This window comes from Salmo salar, chromosome 07 (assembly GCF_965601325.2).
Source record: "Salmo salar chromosome 07, fSalSal1, whole genome shotgun sequence".
Lineage (NCBI taxonomy): Eukaryota > Metazoa > Chordata > Actinopteri > Salmoniformes > Salmonidae > Salmo > Salmo salar.
This window is the reverse complement of record NC_138297.1, coordinates 31,262,916-31,281,052: the sequence shown is the minus strand read 5'-3', so window position 1 is coordinate 31,281,052 and position 18,137 is coordinate 31,262,916. Positions and strand designations below refer to the sequence as shown.

Genomic DNA, 18,137 nt, shown 5'->3' with positions numbered 1-18,137 from the left:
TGGCAGCCCAGAGAAGGGGCAGCTACCAGTAATGATGTGCTGCTAACGCCAGACACACTGGGGAGAGGAAGAGAGACCATCAGGCTGACTAAAGGAGAGCTCAACAGCCAGGCCAACTGACAGACAGAGAGGGGAGGCCAGCCAGGTCGACCACCCGGCCTTAGTCTGGAGACAGCCCACCATGCAGACTGACAGACCTCAGTCACACAGACACTGCATTGGAAGGACCACCAGGCAGACCAAAACCCCTTGGTCCCTCCTACAGTATGCCTGGCTACAGACTAACAGCCTGGCCGGCCAGTAGGACCATCAGGCTCTTCTGGCTGACGCCAAAAAGCCTCACCCCAACATTAGGAAGAGACACCGTCTGGACTGGCGTCAACACTGATGAAGTGCTTGCGACGACTGAATGTTACGTCTTTACTGTCATTTTATGGCACCATATTTTTACACTTGTCATTTCCCACCACTGAAAGAATTTCCCCTTCAGTGATATATTCAAAAGAAGCTAGCAACTATTAAAACAAACCGAAAGCTTCAGAAAGTATTCACACTTGACTTTCTCCACATTTTGTTGTGTTACAGACAGAATTTAAAATTGATCAAATTGAGATTGTGTGTTAGTGGCTTAAACAAATTCACTGCTCGACAGCGACCTTACAGATAATTTTGTGTAGGGTACAGAGATGAGGTAGTCATTAAAAAAACACTTATTGCACACAGTGAGTCCATGCAATGTCAAAGTGGAATGATGTTTCAAAATTATTTATTTTTTATTAATTAAAAGTGAAAAGCTGAAATGTCTTGAATCAATACGTTTTCAAACCCCTTTGTTATGGCAAGCCTAAATAAGTTCAGGAGTAAAAATGTGCTTTACAAGTCACAAGTTGCATGGATAATTGTGTTAACGTGATTTTTTAATGACTACCTCATCTCTGTAACCCATACTTACAGATAAATGTAAGGTCCCCCAGTCGAGCGGTGAATTTCAAACACAGATTAAACCACAAAGATCAGGGAGGAAGCGCACCCACTGGTAAATGGGTAAAAACATGTAAAGCAGACAATATCCCTTTGAGCATTGTGAACTAAGGATGGTGTAGTGATACAACCAGTCACTACAAAGAAACAGGCGTCCTGACTCAGTTACCCGAGAGGAAGGAAACCACTCAGGGATTTCACCGTTACAGAGCTTAATGGCTGCGATAGGTGAAAACTGAGGACGATCAACAACATTGTAGTTACTCCACAGTACAAATCTAAATGAGAGAGTGAAAAGAAGGAAGCCTGTACAGAAGAAAAAATATTCCAAAACATGCATCCTGTTTGCAATAAGGCACTAAAGTAAAACTACAAAAAGTGTGGCAAAGAATTTAACTTTATGTCCTGGATACAAAGAAATAGGATTGGGGTAAATCCAACACCAAGTACCACTCTTCATATTTTCAAACGTGGTGGCTGCATCATGTTACATTTACATCATCTAGCAGACGCTCTATCCAGAACGACTCACAGTAGTGAGTGCGTGCATTTTTGTACTGGTCCCCCGTGGGAATCGAACCCACAACCCTGGCGTTGCAAGCGCCATGCTTGTCTATTGGCAAGGACTAAGGAATTTTCTTTTGTTGATAAAAAGAAAGAGCTAAGCACAGGCAAAACCTTGAAAATAGGAAAACCTAGTTTCCAACAGACACTGGGAGACAAATTCACCTTTCAGCAGGACAATAACCTAAAACACAAGGCCAAACATACACTGGAGTTGCTTACCAAGATGACAATAAATGTTCCTGAGTGGCCTAGTTACAGTTGACTTCAAATCAGATTGGAAATCTATGGCAAGACTTGAAAATGGCTGTTTAGTGAAGATCAACAACCAACTTGACAGAGCCAATTTTTTGGTTTTTAAGAATAATGTGCAAATATTGTACAATCCAGGTGTGCAAAGCTCTTAGAGACGTACCCAGAAAGATTGACAGCTGTAATTGCTGCAAAATGTGATTCTAACATGTATTGACTCAGGGGTGTGAATACTTACATAAATTAGCTATTTCTGTATGACATTGTCACTAAATGTGCTAAAATTTCTAAAAACATGCTTTCACTTTGTCATTATGGGGTACTGTGTGTAGATGGGTGAGAATCAATTGAATTCATTATGAATTCGGGCTGTAACAAAACGTGGAATAAGTCAAGGGGTATGAATACTTTCTGTAGGCACTGTAAAATGGACAAAAAACATGACATTGAGCCAACAGTAAAAGTGATAAGCTGACAACATTACAGGTTAAACAAACACTGACAACTGCCAGTGCAGATAAGGAGAGTTCTCCTTCAGAATGGAACATTGATAGTCAGAATTGGAATCGGAATGGCAGAAGTGTTCTTTTGGAATAGCGGTGATTCCAAGGGCTCCCAGCGGCAGCACATAATGATTTGGAGTTGCTTTTAGATACCTGCAAAACATGATGTGCTGCTAAAGGGTACCCCGGAGAGATGGCGAGAGAGAGGATTCTCCATGGTATAGAGCTGTGGAGATAAAGAAGAAAACACATCATTAACATAACAATCTGACAAGATTCTCTCTCTTATACTTCAGTGGAAGAGATTCTTTAAATAACACAAAACCAAGATATTACATATAGGCCTATAACATTTTAAAGATATGTGGTTTTTACACTCTGGTGGCAAATTGCTTCTAGAGTTTTAGAAACATGAGTTGTGAGTAGTACAACAATAGTTATGCTTTCTTAAGAAAACAATAAGAGACAGATGGTGAAATGATTTTCTTGGCAAATGCAATACCAAGTCAATTCCATGTAATTCATAGGAATTTAAATTAAACTGCAATTATAATACAACTTGATATACTTCACGTATTTGAGACCACAAAATGGATGGTGGGAATGTGGACAAAATGGTGGATGATGATGAAAAAAAGAGAAGTTGGGGAGAGGACACTTTCTGAACAGTTCACTAACTACACCAGGTGCATAAATGTATCTATTCAAACACTAATTTTATCAGAATGTTAGAAACCTAGTCTGTAAAAATATACTTAATAAAAATAACTATTTGAATAATACTTAGTCTTAATATTTAAAGCCTGTCCCTTTTCCCTGTTTGACCCCTTTTCTAGGTTTTACAGGTGGTATACTGATATGCTACACGCAGAAGAACAATTTATACATGCAGAAGAACAATTTATACATGCAGAAGAACAATTTATACAAGACTGCCAAACAGGACAACATCCTCATACATTGAAAATAATTCTGATGATTTGAAATGGTTTTTGGTTACTAAATAAAATATAAATGTTTATTTCCCCCTTTGCCTACAATAACCCCCCCCCGAAACAAAAAGACATTATGTGCTGCAGATTGCCAAACAGAATCCTGAAAATAATGTGCTGAAATTAACACAATTAACTCAATATGTAGAATAACAGTTATAAATTGTGCCATTTTGAAAACAGTGCCCATTCTAAACCATAGAGCATGAGGAGTCAGTTATTCTCATCAAGACAACCTCCCCACATCTAAAACTCTATCCCAATAGTAAAAACAGGAATACGAGTTCATAAAAAATAAAAAAAAAGATTTGACAGAACAGAAAAAAGGCCAGTTAAAACAAATAATAATTCATGTCATTATACTCTAATCATAGAAATGACAGACATCACCACAATAAATCACCCTATATGCAGCAGTAACCAATCGAACGGTTGGGACTTGTTGAACCTCACTGTCATCAAGACAAGATTATCTTCAAACATGACTGTGCGGGTGTGTGTGTGTGTGTGTGAGAGAGAGTTTGTGAAAAGAAAATTAAGGAAAAGAGGGAGAGAGAATGGGAAAGGAGGGAGAAAAAAAGAAGAGGAAAGGGAGGGAGAAATAGAAGATAGAGGAAAAGGAGCCCCCATAGAAGGTGTGACCTTGACATTCACGAGCAGCGATGCACCTGAGCTCCAGCTAACGTAGCAACCACAAGACACACACATCTCAGAGAGGAGGGAGAAGGGAATGAAAATAGGGGGAAGAGGCACTAGAGGCCTCTTGACTGTATGACTACAACAAGGGGTCAGTTCTTGGCACTAGCAGTAGAAATAGAACTGATGTGGCCCTCGAATAAGGCTAATCTTACACACAACGTGTTTAGTTGAATTTACATTTGAGACAAGTAATACATTTTTTGTGTTATCAAGATACAGAAGAGTCACTTGACCGTTTAAATAGAACTGATGTGGCCCTCAAATCTGGCTATGCTAACATGAATCCAGTTGCAGAACACAGATAAGAGAAAACGCATACATAAATTACAATATATTTTTAGTTTTATTAAGACCTGCATATTTGGAATCCGTTTTGTGATCTGTTGAAAAAAAAGTAAAGAGACAAAATAGGAACAGACAGTGAAGCCAATTACTGAAATATGAACGAATCTGTAAAAATTGTGATAGTTGTTGTATCAAGAACAATATTTGTTTTTTTAGGAGGGTCTCGCATAAACTTTTTAGACTTAGAAAAGTTGGATTTCCAAGGCATAAAGCAGACCGAAATTAAACTTTTCACCAATATACTATTGATATGAATTCATATTAACAGAATGAACACCAATTGCCCATACTTTAAGACTAAACAAAATCACCACCACTTTAACCCTACAATGTGGAAGAGAAAAAAAACACTTCAAGGTCAAATGGCATAAGTCCTAGAAGGACCAGACTAAAACCAAGACAGTATTGATTAATGCCAAACTAATTCCCAATTTTCATAAAATTAAAACAATAGAAAGACTAGAAGATAATGACATAGCCTACTGGCCTATTTCAGACTAGTGCCACATGACCACATTGATATTATTATTATTCATTCAGGAAAAGCAGGATGACATTATGAGTAGCTCATTACAGATTTTAAAAAGCCAATGATCACGTCAGAACTCAGGAAGCAAGCATTTGTTCTCTCTCTCACTCTATATTGCCAGATAGGCTCATTCAAAATGAGTAAGGAGGGAGGGAGGGAGGCAAGAGAGAACGAACGAAAAAGAGCGAGGCAGAAAGAGTGGTTGCAGAGGGACAGAAAGAGCGAGGGAGGGTAAGGGAGAGAGAACGAGAAAATGTGAGGCAGGAAGAGCGACAGGCATACGAGGTAGTAGAAAGTCATTTTCAGTGTTTCTCTCTGACATAGATAGGCTTGTCTCTCTCCATTCAAACCAGAGGCCATTTTAAAAGACCTGAAACAGAGGAGAAAATAAAGAAGAAAGAGAAGAAGGGATTCACTTACCTTGGCTCCTTGTTCAAAATAATGGGAAAAAAGGGGAATGGTTGGGGGCCAATAACACAATGTAAACACCCTCTTCAAATTAAATCTAGCCCACACCTTGTGTGTAGTAGCCCATTTCTCCTTATATTGATGCACCTCTGAAGGCCAATGTACTCTCTTACACCCTCTCTCTCTACACACACAAACTTCAACTAAAACTTCACCCATAACTCAATAAATAAATACAAAATAAAAAAGGAGAAAAAAAGGACTAAAATTACTCAAGGAAATGATCACTTGGGGAATAACAACATAGCCTAATTTAAGAAGAACTAAAAATATCAAAGAAGCTTTGGGGGCCCCCTTTCCTAATGGGGAGGTTTTCTGAACCAAGTCCTAAAATTTGCCCCAAAAAAACTTTTGTCCCCCCTAGTACACCAATATCTCTTCCTACGCCACCCTCCTACACTCAGGTCTCCCTTGTAAAAAGAGGTCTTCTGACCTCAATGGGACTTTTTGGATAAAGGTTAAATAAAAAAAATGAAAATGCCTACTACACCCCAAGCCATAGTCCCAGTTACCCGCCCTCCCCCCTTATTCACCTCCACCAGGCCCCAAGGCAGGCTCCTGTGCTGTGCTGTGCTGTGTGTGCAGTCTCTCTCGGCTCTACGCTGAAGCTAGTGAGGAGGCTTGGGGAACTTAGTAGGCATAAAAAGGCAAGGGGAGCCGTTACTCTTTTTCCCTCAGCATCACTTTCTACAATAAAAATTGTCATTTTCGGAGCGTGCGAAAAATCTGAAAAAAAAGCAGGGGGTCGTCAAGGTATCGGGGGTGATGGGTGTGAAATCTGGGGCTTGTGGGGGTAAAGGCCCGGCGGGAAAAAATTAATTTGCGAGGGTACGTTTGTCTAGTCTGGGCTGCACCAGTGCGAGCAGCAGCAGCCGCCACTCGCTTCGATTTTTTGTTGTCTTGCCAAGGCTTTCACTCCGCCAACAGAGGGAGGGAGAGAGAAAGGGAGGGGCGGGGGGCAAAAGAAGGAACAGGCTAGACTGCAGAAAAGCACAGAGCGAGGGAAATAAAAATTAAGGAAAGTGTCGTTGCGCGTTTGTGTGGTGGTTTTTGCCACAGCGACAATTCAGAGTTTTCGCAGCAAAAAGGCATTAGCCACAAACCACAAATGAACGTCGCCGAGCTGAACAAAAAAAATAAGATACGACTACTTTCCAAGCTTGGCCCGAGTTCCATTTCGCACTAACAGAAAAGAAAAGGACGAGCAGGCAGGGGAAAAATACAAAAAAATGGCATATCCGAGTCTCTCTGATCCTTTGGGGTCTCTGGCCAACATCATCGTTCGAACAGAAAAGCAGCAATCAAATAATTTGACTGGGTTCAGTGTGAGGAGTAGAAGGAAGAGAGCAAGCACACAAAGTAGAGAAAATTGAGTTCTGGATCTACAGATAGATTTACCAGGGACAGAAGGCCTCAACCATCCCCACACACCCACACAAATGAGTGCACGTACAAACACGCTCGCACACACACACACAACACGAAAATAAAGACAAAGAGCTAGAATGCCATCATCATAAATGTTGAGACTTAACACGCAATTCAGAAATTCTGATTCTAAAGTAAAACATCTCAAAGTTGACTTGGCAAAGCCCAACTACCTCTAAATAGGCACGTCTGTCTGGTTATTCTAGTAACTGTAGACAACCCGGACCAGTACAAAAGCTTAATCATTACATTATAGCAGTGTTTCCCAAACTCGGTCCTCTGGACCCCAAGGGGTGCACTTTTGGTTTTTGCCCTATCACTACACAGCTGATTCAAATAATCAACTAACCATCAAGCTTGGATTATTTTAATAAACTGTAGCGCTAGGGCAAAAACAAAGACATGCACCCCTTGGGGTCCCGAGGACCGAGTTTCGGCAACACTGCATTATAGAGTCTAAAAGAATACCACACATTTAACTGGCAAGCACAAATGAATCCAGTCACATAAAGTCATTATTAGCCTACCAGTATATGCCACAGGGTGTAAGCTAAGCAGATAATAGCCACTATATCCAACCTCAGAAAAAGTCTAAAATCCTGCCCACAGCATGCCAAGCACACAATCCAAATCCACTCAAACATGAAAATATGATGCACACAAACCTGACAAAATGTACTGTGACAGATGCTTCAGAGAAAGACACCTACAACTATTTAGACATTCACCAGGGAATAAAGTGCGTATTAAACAGGGGCCATGATACAGAAATGCGCTGTCTTACTGTCTGACTTCCTAAACCCCAAATTAGGCCATGTTAAAATATGAGACATATTCACTGCATATATAGAATGTTTTATGCATTTAAAATCAACCTTTATTTGAAAGAACACCTGTTTCATAGCAGTGCTATATGATAGACTGAACATATTGTGGTTGATTAGCAGAAGTCAAATGAGTCAGATTGTATATTTCTGTAGGTTTTGTGCTAAAATGACACACACGCACTCTTTAGAAGATTCTGGTAAGATGGCAGATGTTTTAGCTATAGTACACAGAAATCTGAGCCTCACTTAACAAATATTACTGAACAGATACCAGATTCTAGATCATGCCTTATATATGCATGAATAGAGTTTAGGTTAAAACGTTTGGTAGGGTCAGGGTGTGTCATTCAGCAAAATCGGTGGCATATTGTAAAGTAAATGCCTTTTCAAAACCTAGGCGCCTAGTTTGGGGGTCACTATATTATTACTTAATATTATTACTTATTTTTATATTAATTAACATGCATACATTTTTCTTTACCATAAATTGCACCAGAAAATACATTTAAAGTACATGAATGATTTGCTCCACACAATATGAATCTATACTAGAATGCAATTGAATGAATGAGACTATATGATGTTCTGAAAAGGAGCAAAGGAAACATTTTTATTGTACAGTGGCAAGTGCAGTACGTGGCATCAACGATGACGCAGTTACAAATGCAAGGTTCGATATGGTGGTCTCTGGTTTTCACTAGTAACAATTCAATGAATCTTTTTACATTGACCTATTCAACATCTCTTCCTATGCATTATTCTAAATATTTTGGAGACATTTCATTAAACAAATTCAACTAAATGTATCTATCAACCAATACATAAAAATATTTAGATTGTGAACTTATGGCAAGAATAGGGTGAGATGTAGAAATTGTAAAATTATTCACCGATTAATACATTATTTACGGTTTTAACTAAACTTGATGGTTGAACAGCATCGTTTATCAGAGAGCAATCTTAGCTAAAAGTAACGAGATGGCTATCAACTTTGCCAACATAGCTAAAGGGCAAGGAGCAAGACATGCAACTGTCGTCAGCTACAGGGAACTAGTAAGCTACTAAGTATAAATTGCACACCAAAGAAAGTCACAATGGTTCAAGTTATCTACAATTATTCAATGCAACTTTGTAACGACGTTAGATAACATTTGTCGATTTTTTGTGTGTTTATCTATTCATATGATGTATTGTGTTTAGCTAGATGGCACAGTACGGGGGTTGGGTAGACAAAAAAAATGCTGATTCAGATAATATCGTTGCGATTTCCCCCACAGTTGACCGTTTACCCTACAGACTTAATTCAATTTAAACGACTTATTCAACCGTTTGCTAACATTTTGTAACTTTACAATCAGTTTTGTGATTATTTCCAAGTTTAGCGAATATTTGATATGAACATATGGGGGTGGAGTAGATTGTCGAGAGGGGGGGTTGCATGAGCGGATTTGGGGGAGGGGTTCGCGAAGCAAACCTATGGCACTCGCACTGAAACGGGGGTGTGACACCGACGTAGCATAACTCTGTCCTAACCATTAAATAGTTAGCAGCTAACGTTAGATAAGTAACTTTGAATCAACTTACTTTAGCTAACTACATCGCTTAAGGTACTTTGCTAATGTTAAAAGATATTCACTTTTAAGTCGCCTAAAATCTTACTGCAGTGTTAAACTGCCATAAAGCTTTCAAACGAGCTAGCGACGTCAGCTAAACGTGGCTATTCCACCAAAGGAACGTAGTAACTAACTAACTAGCTTGTTAATTTAGCCGAATTTCTAGTCATCCTATAAGGTTAGCAACTAATCTATCTTGAGATTGAGAGTGTTTTGAAATACATGACGAAGGTTGAAATTGTTAAATGTAGCTAGCTATATTTCCTGGCTAACAGCCCACAAAACTTTGTCGAAAACGTAACTAGTTAACTTTGTTTCTTTTTAGCTACCATTAGCTAAATGAAACTAATGTTATCTAGCCTGTAAATCAAGGCATGCTAAAATGCTTACCATGAGAAAATACGTCCTCGTCCCATGAAGAAACGACCATTCATGCAACAAACAAAACAAATCCCCATGTAAATGCAATTCAGAAAATATAAATTAATTCGTTAAATATATTTTTCAACCAAGACATTCATTCTCTTGCAGCAGAAGTTTGAAAATGGCGCCAACGCCTCGCCTCGACAGCTCTACACACACTGGTGACACGGAGAAAAAGGGGAAAAAAATAAATATAAATTTCAACGGTCGAATTTTAATTTTTAACAAAATGCATGAGGTGTGTGATCGTTAGCCTAATTCATATTGCTATTCACTTTTGCTTAAAATTGCTCCTATGATTTAATTTTATTTTTTTTGTTCAATTTTAATAACCGTCAAAGATTGTTCTAGTCGTAGTGCAGCACGGGAAATTACATAACCGGTTTTGTTTTGAATTTCCAAGCCGGGAAAGGGTGAAATGGGAGGATTTGTCGCCCCCTTGAGTTCATCAATGTATGCCTATGCATTTCACTCCTCAACTAGGCCAGAGATATAGTAGGTCTAGGCCCTAGAGGATATAAAACACCTTTGACTTGTATGGTAAACTATTTGTTTAACTGCCATGTAATATGCATTAGATATATATTCAGATAAGAATACGCTGCCTTAAAAGTGTGTAAGCTACTAACATTACGTAGTTCTCTCTCTCTCTTTCTGTGTGTACAAAGATGGAACTAAGCCTTTCAGTTGGCACCCTGCCTGCTACATTCTCCTGTTTCTTAGATACCTCGCTCAATTGATGGACAATAAATAGCTCTTCATCCAATGTTGCTACTTTTTTTTTCCAGGATCAGAGAGTGGAGGGGGGAGAGAGAGAGAACGAGAGGGCAGGATAGAGAGAGAGAGTTGCACTGTTGTGAGTTTATTTTAGGTCCAATGAAAACATAAATGTCATAAAAACATGTCTGATAAATATATACTGTATATGTTCCTGTACAAGACCTCTAACAGCCTGTATGTTAGGCCCCTGTAATGAGTCAAATGACAATAAGTTTATCTGTTTCAAAGAGATGGAATATGGGTTGTGAATTTGTGAACATAGTGGATCGAGGGGATAGATAGTCAGCAACATAGGAAATTCCATAGGGAAATAGTATGTTATTAAAAAATATGTTTACACAAGTACTTTTCCATCAATACAGCAGATTCTCTGTACTTACACAACCCAAATGACAGCTTAATAATTTACCCAGAGCTCAGAACTAAAGGCAACAACAATCTTAGGTCTTTACGGTCCGTCAGTCTCACCTCACCATAATTTGAGCAAACGGAAGGACAGAGTAGAGTAGGTTGCAGGATCCATAGTTCCTGACAAGTGCTTGTGACATCACTATAGTCTAGATTCTAGAATGTACAACCCCATTCCATGTTAAATCAAGTAGGTTGTTTTTGTGAATGAGTGGAGAGTATTTCTCAGATTTCAGGGTGTTGTACAATTTCTTTTCTCTCTGTGTGTGTGTGTTTAAACACTCAGCACTACATTAGTTAGGTTGACCTTTGGGTTGAGTTCAGGTGAATAGGGAGATTATTAACATTATTGCTAATCCAATTTGTTTACAAAGGCATGACCATTTTTACTCTCTCTCTCTTTTTCACACACATGCACACACACATGCATTTTGTTTTTCTATCCTTGTTAGGGACCTACAATTAATTTCCATTCAAAATACTATTTTCCCTAAACCTAACCCTATCGCTTACCCTAACCCTAATCTTAACATGTAGCCCTAACCCAAACTCCTTACTCTAACCCTAATTCTAACCTTAACCCTAATTGTACCTCTAACCCTAAACCTAACCCCTAAACTTAAAATAGCCTTTGTCCTCATGGGGACGTGGGAAATGTCGCCACGTGGGAGAATTTTCCTTGTTTTACTATCCTTGTGGGCGCACACACACACAATTCAACAACACAATCTCATTGGACAGTAGCATTACATTAAACATGTTTAATCCAGTCTTATTTTACACATTTCCAAAATGTCAGACACAAGATGAACAGGAAATAGACCAATACAGTTGTCATCAAGGGCTGTCATCAAAAGATACAATAACAGATACCAAATTTGTCTCTGAGTTTTGTTTTCCTGAGGTATAACTTCCTTCAACTCAACAAATTCATACATTTTTTTTTCTTTACAAAAAAACGATATAACAGAGTCAGTCCATCATTGTTTTTGTATGGTACAGTATCATAATCCTCATCCAGATCTACTCATCAACATTTGAATACTGCCAATGATAGTAAGATCATCTATAATGTCCTTTGTGTCTCCAAATCGTTCCTTTTCACACCCTGAATTCTGCACCCAACCATTTATACTGTTCACAAAGGTCTGCTTCTGAATGAAACACATGGAATGCAGAAGACTTCCGCCACCAACAACAACTCATCCTATGCATGCCAGCATTGATCCCCTCGGGATGAATAAAGTCTATTTAATTTAATTTATTCCACAGTGTATTTGACTTTGGATTTGGTCATCCCTCTGAATAAATGTACAGCCGTTTTATTTGTCTCTTTGTTGTTACCCTTGTTATTGACCATGCCCCCCTTCTCGCCCCTGTCGCCCCCCTCCTCCTCATCTCCCGCTCTTCCCAGCTTCCTCAGCGGCCAGAGGAGCCCATGCTGCTGGTTGGCTGCCGTAGTGTCTGGCGGCGGGCAACAGGGGGCGCCACCCCCTTTCTCCTTGGTGAGGAAGTAGAGGAGTGCGTTGAGCCAGGCATTGAAAGACGCCAGCGGCCGGGTGATCTTATAACACATGGATACCATCGTCATGGTGTGGCACGGGACACCTTTCTTCACTTTCAGGACGAGGAAGATAGTCCTGGTGACATGAAACGGGAAGAAGCAGAGGGCAAAGAGGAGTGTGATGGTGATGATGGTCTTGATGGATTTACGCCGTCGGTGGGCGTATGGAGAGTGGGCGCCAAGAACTATTGACATCCCCTCTCCTCCCTGAAGTCCTCCAACTCCAGCTCCATTCCCTCTCATTCCTCCTCCACGTCCCCCACCTCCTCCTCCTCCTCCCCCCTCTCCTCTGCCTCGCTGTGACTGAGGCTGGGAGCGCAGGGTGCGGAATATTGTCAGAACCACATGTGAGTAGCACCAGGCGATGATAGAGAACGGGAGAAAGAACCCTAGAAGATGTAGGATGATTCCATATGGAACGTAGTCTTGGAACTCCTTATCGATGGCATCGTCCCAACAGTTCTGATACGTCTCCACCTCACCGGTACCGTTACTACTAACGGTGCCAGTGTTATTACTGGTAATCGCCATCGCCTCGCCCCCTACGCCTCTCATCACGTGGCTCGTTTGGGCAAACCGGAATATGGGGCACGTAAGAGCGAAGACGACCCCCCACACCAACACACACGTCCCCTTGACTGCTCTCTTAGTCTCCAGTGTGATGGTCCTCATAGGGTAACATATCCCCAGGTAGCGATGGACAGATATACACGTCAGGAAGAATATAGAACAATACAGGTTGAAATAGAACAGAAAGCGGACCAATCGGCACATGTAGTCCCCAAAGATCCATCGGTCACGCATCACATAGCTAGCCACCAGGAAGGGGAGTGACAACCCGTACATGAAGTCTGTGGAGGCGAGGTTGACCATGTAGATGAGGGAGGCGTTCCAACGCTTGGTGCGTCTGAAGGAACGCCAGAGAATGATAAAGTTGAGGGAGATTGAGAAGAGGAAGGTGAAGGAGTAGCACAGAGGGAGGAAAATGTACTTGTAGGACTCGTCGATGCTGCAGGAGGGAGGGAGCGAGGGATTGACAGAGAAGGAGTTAAGGAGGCGGTGTACTCCTTCAACAATAATGTCATCATTGAGCGCCTGGGCGTCCATCGTTGTTGTTGTCATGGTGACGTTTGGGTGTTTCCGTGTCAGTTGAGATTATGTCTCATCTTCCCATTCCACTGTTGCTACTGGTTGCCTCTGTTTGATTTCTGATTATCCAATTCCCAGGTTCACTTATGTTGTCTTCACAATTCAAATTCTGTTTACCTGGAAAGAAAGAGAGAGAGGGTTGTTACAATCACCCATTCATTCATTGCATCTCATATCAATTAATTTTCATAGTATACTTCCCTGTACAGTGATATGAAATGGATATGCAGGTACCTGCCAAAATAATGGAAACACTTGAGTAAATGAGGGATACAAAGTACATTGAACACAAATAAAAACTCAATAAGTAAAGTGTTGGTTCCATGTTTCATGAGCTGAAATAAAAGATCCCAGACATTTTTCATTTGCTCAAAAAGCTTATTTCTCTCAAATGTTGTGCCCAAATTTGTTTACATCCCCATTAGTGGGCATTTTAGCTTTTGTCAATATAATCCATCCACTTGATAGGTGTGGCATATCAAGAAGCTGATTAAACAGCATGGGGACAATACAAGGCCATTTTAGCATGGGGACAATAAAAGGCCACTCTAAAATATGCAGTTTTGTCACACAACACAATGCCACAGATGTTTCAAGTTTAGAGGGTATGTGCAATTGTCATGAGTGCAGGAATGTCCACCAAAGCTGTTGTCAGAGAATTCAATGTTCATTTCTCTACCATAAGCCGTTTTAGAGAATTTGGCATTATGTCCAACCGGCCTCACAACCGCAGACCACGTGTAACCACACCAGCCCAAAACCTCCACATCCGACTTCTTCTCCTGCGGGATCGTCTGAGGGCAGGGGGGCGGGTGCTGAGGAGTATTTCTGTCTGTAATAAAGCCCTTTTGTGGGGAAAAACTGATTCTGATTGGCAGGGACTGGCTCCCCATTGAGTGGGCCTGGCTCCCAAGTGGGTGGGCCTATGCCCTCCCAGGCCCACCCATGGCTGCGCCCCTGCCCAGTTATAGATTAGGGCCTAATTATTTTATTTCAATTGACTGATTTCCTTATATGAACTGTAACTCAGAAAAATCTTTGAAATTGTTGCATGTATATTTTTGTTCAGTATATATTGAAAGCAGGTGCTACCACACAGGTGTGGTTTCTGAGTTAATTAAGCAATTTACATTTTTACATTTTAGTCATTTAGCAGACGCTCTTATCCAGAGCGACTTACAGTAGTGAATGCATACATTTCATACATTTTTTTTTCTTATTTTTTTTTCTTTGTACTGGTCCCCCGTGGGAATCGAACCCACAACCCTGGTGTTGCAAACACCATGCTCTACCAACTGAGCCACACAATTAACATCCCATCATGCTTAGGGTCATGGAAAAAATGCTAGGCAGGCCATTATTTTGGCTACCAAAGCTATGGCCCCATTGGATGACAATGCTCCCATCCACAGGGCAGGAGTGGTCACTAAAAGGTTTGATGAGCATGAAAACGAGGTAAACCATATGCCATGGCCTCTCAGTCACCAGATCTCAACCCAATTGAACACTTATGGGAGATTCTGGAGCGCCGCCTGGGACAGTGTTTTCCACCACCATCAACAAAACACAAAATGATGGAATTTGTTGTGTAAGAATGTTGTCCCATCCCTCCAATAGAGTTCCAGACACTTGTAGAATCTATGCCAAGGTGCATTGAAGCTGTTCTGGCTCGTGGTGGCCCAACGCCCTATTCAGACAATTTATGTTGGTATTTTCTTTATTTTGTCAGTCACCTGGAAGTCTGGAGTTATATAACTTTTAGCATACTCTAAATCCGGGGTATTCAACTCTTACCCTACAAGGTTCAGAGCCTGCTGGTTTTCTGTTCTACCGCATAGTTAATTGCACATACCTGGTGTTCCAGGTCTAAATCAGTCCCTGAATAAAGAGGAACAATGAAAAAAATGCAGTGGAAATGGCTTTGAGGTCCAGCATTGAGTTTGAGGGCTCTAAACGGCCATCGTCATCTTTTTAATGTCTTTGTTTCATTCAACATGCACCATGAGGTGTCTTCCCTTTGTTCTCTCCCTCCTTCCCCCCTTGCTGACCGGTGACTCCCCCCAGCCCCTTTCACAATCTCCAGTGCTGTTTTCCCTCCTGTGTGTGTGTGTTTTGCCCTCCTGTACGACTATATGCTGCTGATTCAGTCTCTTCTCACTCCATTAACTCGACAATCAGTAACTACACTTCCCCTTGTCCCATCAGTCCATCCCTCCATCCCCCCCGTTCATCTTTCGTTTCATTCCCCTCCACCCTCCAATGACTCCATATGCATCCACCCATCCATTCCCACCTCCTCTTTGCCCTCATTTTCATAATCTTGATTCATTAACTTGTGTGTCATTGTATTTCTTCTCTTTCGTCTTGAGGCTTGTACGTCATTCATGAACATATGTGGGTCGCTTCACATTTGGCCACTATCGACTGAACTCAAACTCATTCAAGCCCTACTATCCCATTATACTGTACCATCACCACATTGCTATCCCCTTGTCCAGTGCTTTGCACGTGCCCAGTTACGACCCCCCCCCCCCCCCGCCCAAAACACACACACAAGCAGGTGCGAGTGGGCTACACATGATGTGTGTATGTCTGTGAGTGGGTGCAATCAACATCACTTCACACATACAATATAGAGGATTTAGGTAAATATAGGTCCTATGTACACCAACAGGTGCAAAAAAAATATGATTTCAAATTAATTAGCTCAATCCCTTCTTCATGACTACTCTGTTTATCTGAGTGTTTAATATAATAGATAAGAGCCATGCATTTAGAGAGTTGGGACATTACAATAATTATTTCAAAAACTAAAAGCATTGTCTTTTGGACGAATCATTCACTAAACCTCAACTAAATATTGTAATAAATAATGTGGAAATTGAGCAAGTTGAGAAGAGTAAACTGCTTGGAGTAACCCTGGATTGTAAACCGTCATGGTCAAAACATATTGATACAACAGTAGCTAAAACGCGGAGAAGTCTGTCCATAATAAAGCGCTACTCTGCCTTCTTAACAACGCTATCAACAAGGCAGGTCCTACAGGCCATAGTTTGTTTTGTCGCACCTAGACTACTGTCCGGTCGTGCGGTCAGGTGCTACAAAGAGGGATTTAGGAAAATTACAATTGGCCCAGAACAGGGCAGCACGGCTAGCCCTTAAATGTACATGGAGAGCTAACATTAATATGCATGTCAATCTCTCCTGGCTCAAAGTAGAGGTGAGATTGACTTCATCACTATGTAATGTATGTAATGTAATGTAATGTTTTTAATTGTATGTAACTGTCTTAATTTTGCTGAACCCCAGGAAGAGTAGAAGCTGCCTTGGCAGGAACTAATGGGGATCCATAATAAATACAATTAAATGGGGAATATTTGTACTGTGTGTGTGTCAGGTCTGGTCTCCTGGTTGTACTGTGTGTGTGTCAGGTCTGGTCTCCTGGTTGTACTGTGTGTGTGTCAGGTCTGGTCTCCTGGTTGTACTGTGTGTGTGTCAGGTCTGGTCTCCTGGTTGTACTGTGTGTGTGTCAGGTCTGGTCTCCTGGTTGTACTGTGTGTGTCAGGTCTGGTCTCCTGGTTGTACTGTGTGTGTGTCAGGTCTGGTCTCCTGGTTGTACTGTGTGTGTGTCAGGTCTGGTCTCCTGGTTGTACTGTGTGTGTCAGGTCTGGTCTCCTGGTTGTACTGTGTGTGTGTCAGGTCTGGTCTCCTGGTTGTACTGTGTGTGTCAGGTCTGGTCTCCTGGTTGTCATAAGAAATTATGGCACATAGAGAGAGTGGCAATAAATGTAACTGTAATAAATCTATAAATGTAAACAGCATAAATACCTAAATCTCTGCAATCTGTGAGCTTTGTAAGCAAAATAAAGGACATACCTGTTGAAATGATCTGCGGTTCAAAGCGTTCTTCCTTTATCCCTGTTTTCCAAGTTAGAAAAACCAAGTCCAAAAAAACAAAAAGACTTTGAAGATACCGGTGAAGACCACAGGTAAAATGGTGAATATATAAGAACAAAATGACCAATCAAGAAGATACCGGTGAAGACCACAGGTAAAATGGTGAATATATAAGAACAAAATGACCAATCAAGAAGATACCGGTGAAGACCACAGGTAAAATGGTGAATATATAAGAACAAAATGACCAATCAAGAAGATACCGGTGAAGACCACAGGTAAAATGGTGAATATATAAGAACAAAATGACCAATCAAGAAGATACCGGTGAAGACCACGGGTAAAATGGTGAATATATAAGAACAAAATGACCAATCAAGAAACTCTGTGTTGGAAAGTCTATCACTTTCTTGACATAATGAGTCACCTTCGGTCTGCCTCCTTTCTACCTGTTTTTGGCTCCTCTAACTCATCCCTGTCTGCCTCGTGTCTTTGTCGATGTGACACAGTCCCTCCCTGCCTCCCTCCCACCCTCTCTCTCCTCTTGTCCCTCTATCTTTCCCTCCCTCCCCCTGTCCCCCTGTCTTCCTCCCATTCTGCTGATCTAGACATTTGGCTAAGGCAAACTCTAACCAGGGCTGAAGTCACACACACACACACACACACACACACACGGCAATGTATACAATTTACATCTGTGCTAAATACATTATGT

At 41.0% G+C, this 18,137-nt stretch overlaps 1 protein-coding gene across 1 annotated transcript; it reads right to left on the bottom strand.

Annotated features, from left to right (window-relative positions):
• Window positions 1-11,542: 11,542 nt before the first annotated feature.
• On the bottom strand, window positions 11,543-18,084 carry LOC123723675 (P2Y purinoceptor 3). Its single transcript, XM_045721848.2, has 2 exons — window positions 17,402-18,084; window positions 11,543-13,642 (listed from the first exon to the last, which is right to left on the bottom strand). Exon 2 carries the CDS (start codon window positions 13,496-13,498, stop codon window positions 12,074-12,076), a length of 1,425 nt encoding a protein of 474 aa, XP_045577804.1. The 5' UTR covers window positions 13,499-13,642; window positions 17,402-18,084; the 3' UTR covers window positions 11,543-12,073.
• Between the last annotated feature and the right edge of the window lie 53 nt (window positions 18,085-18,137).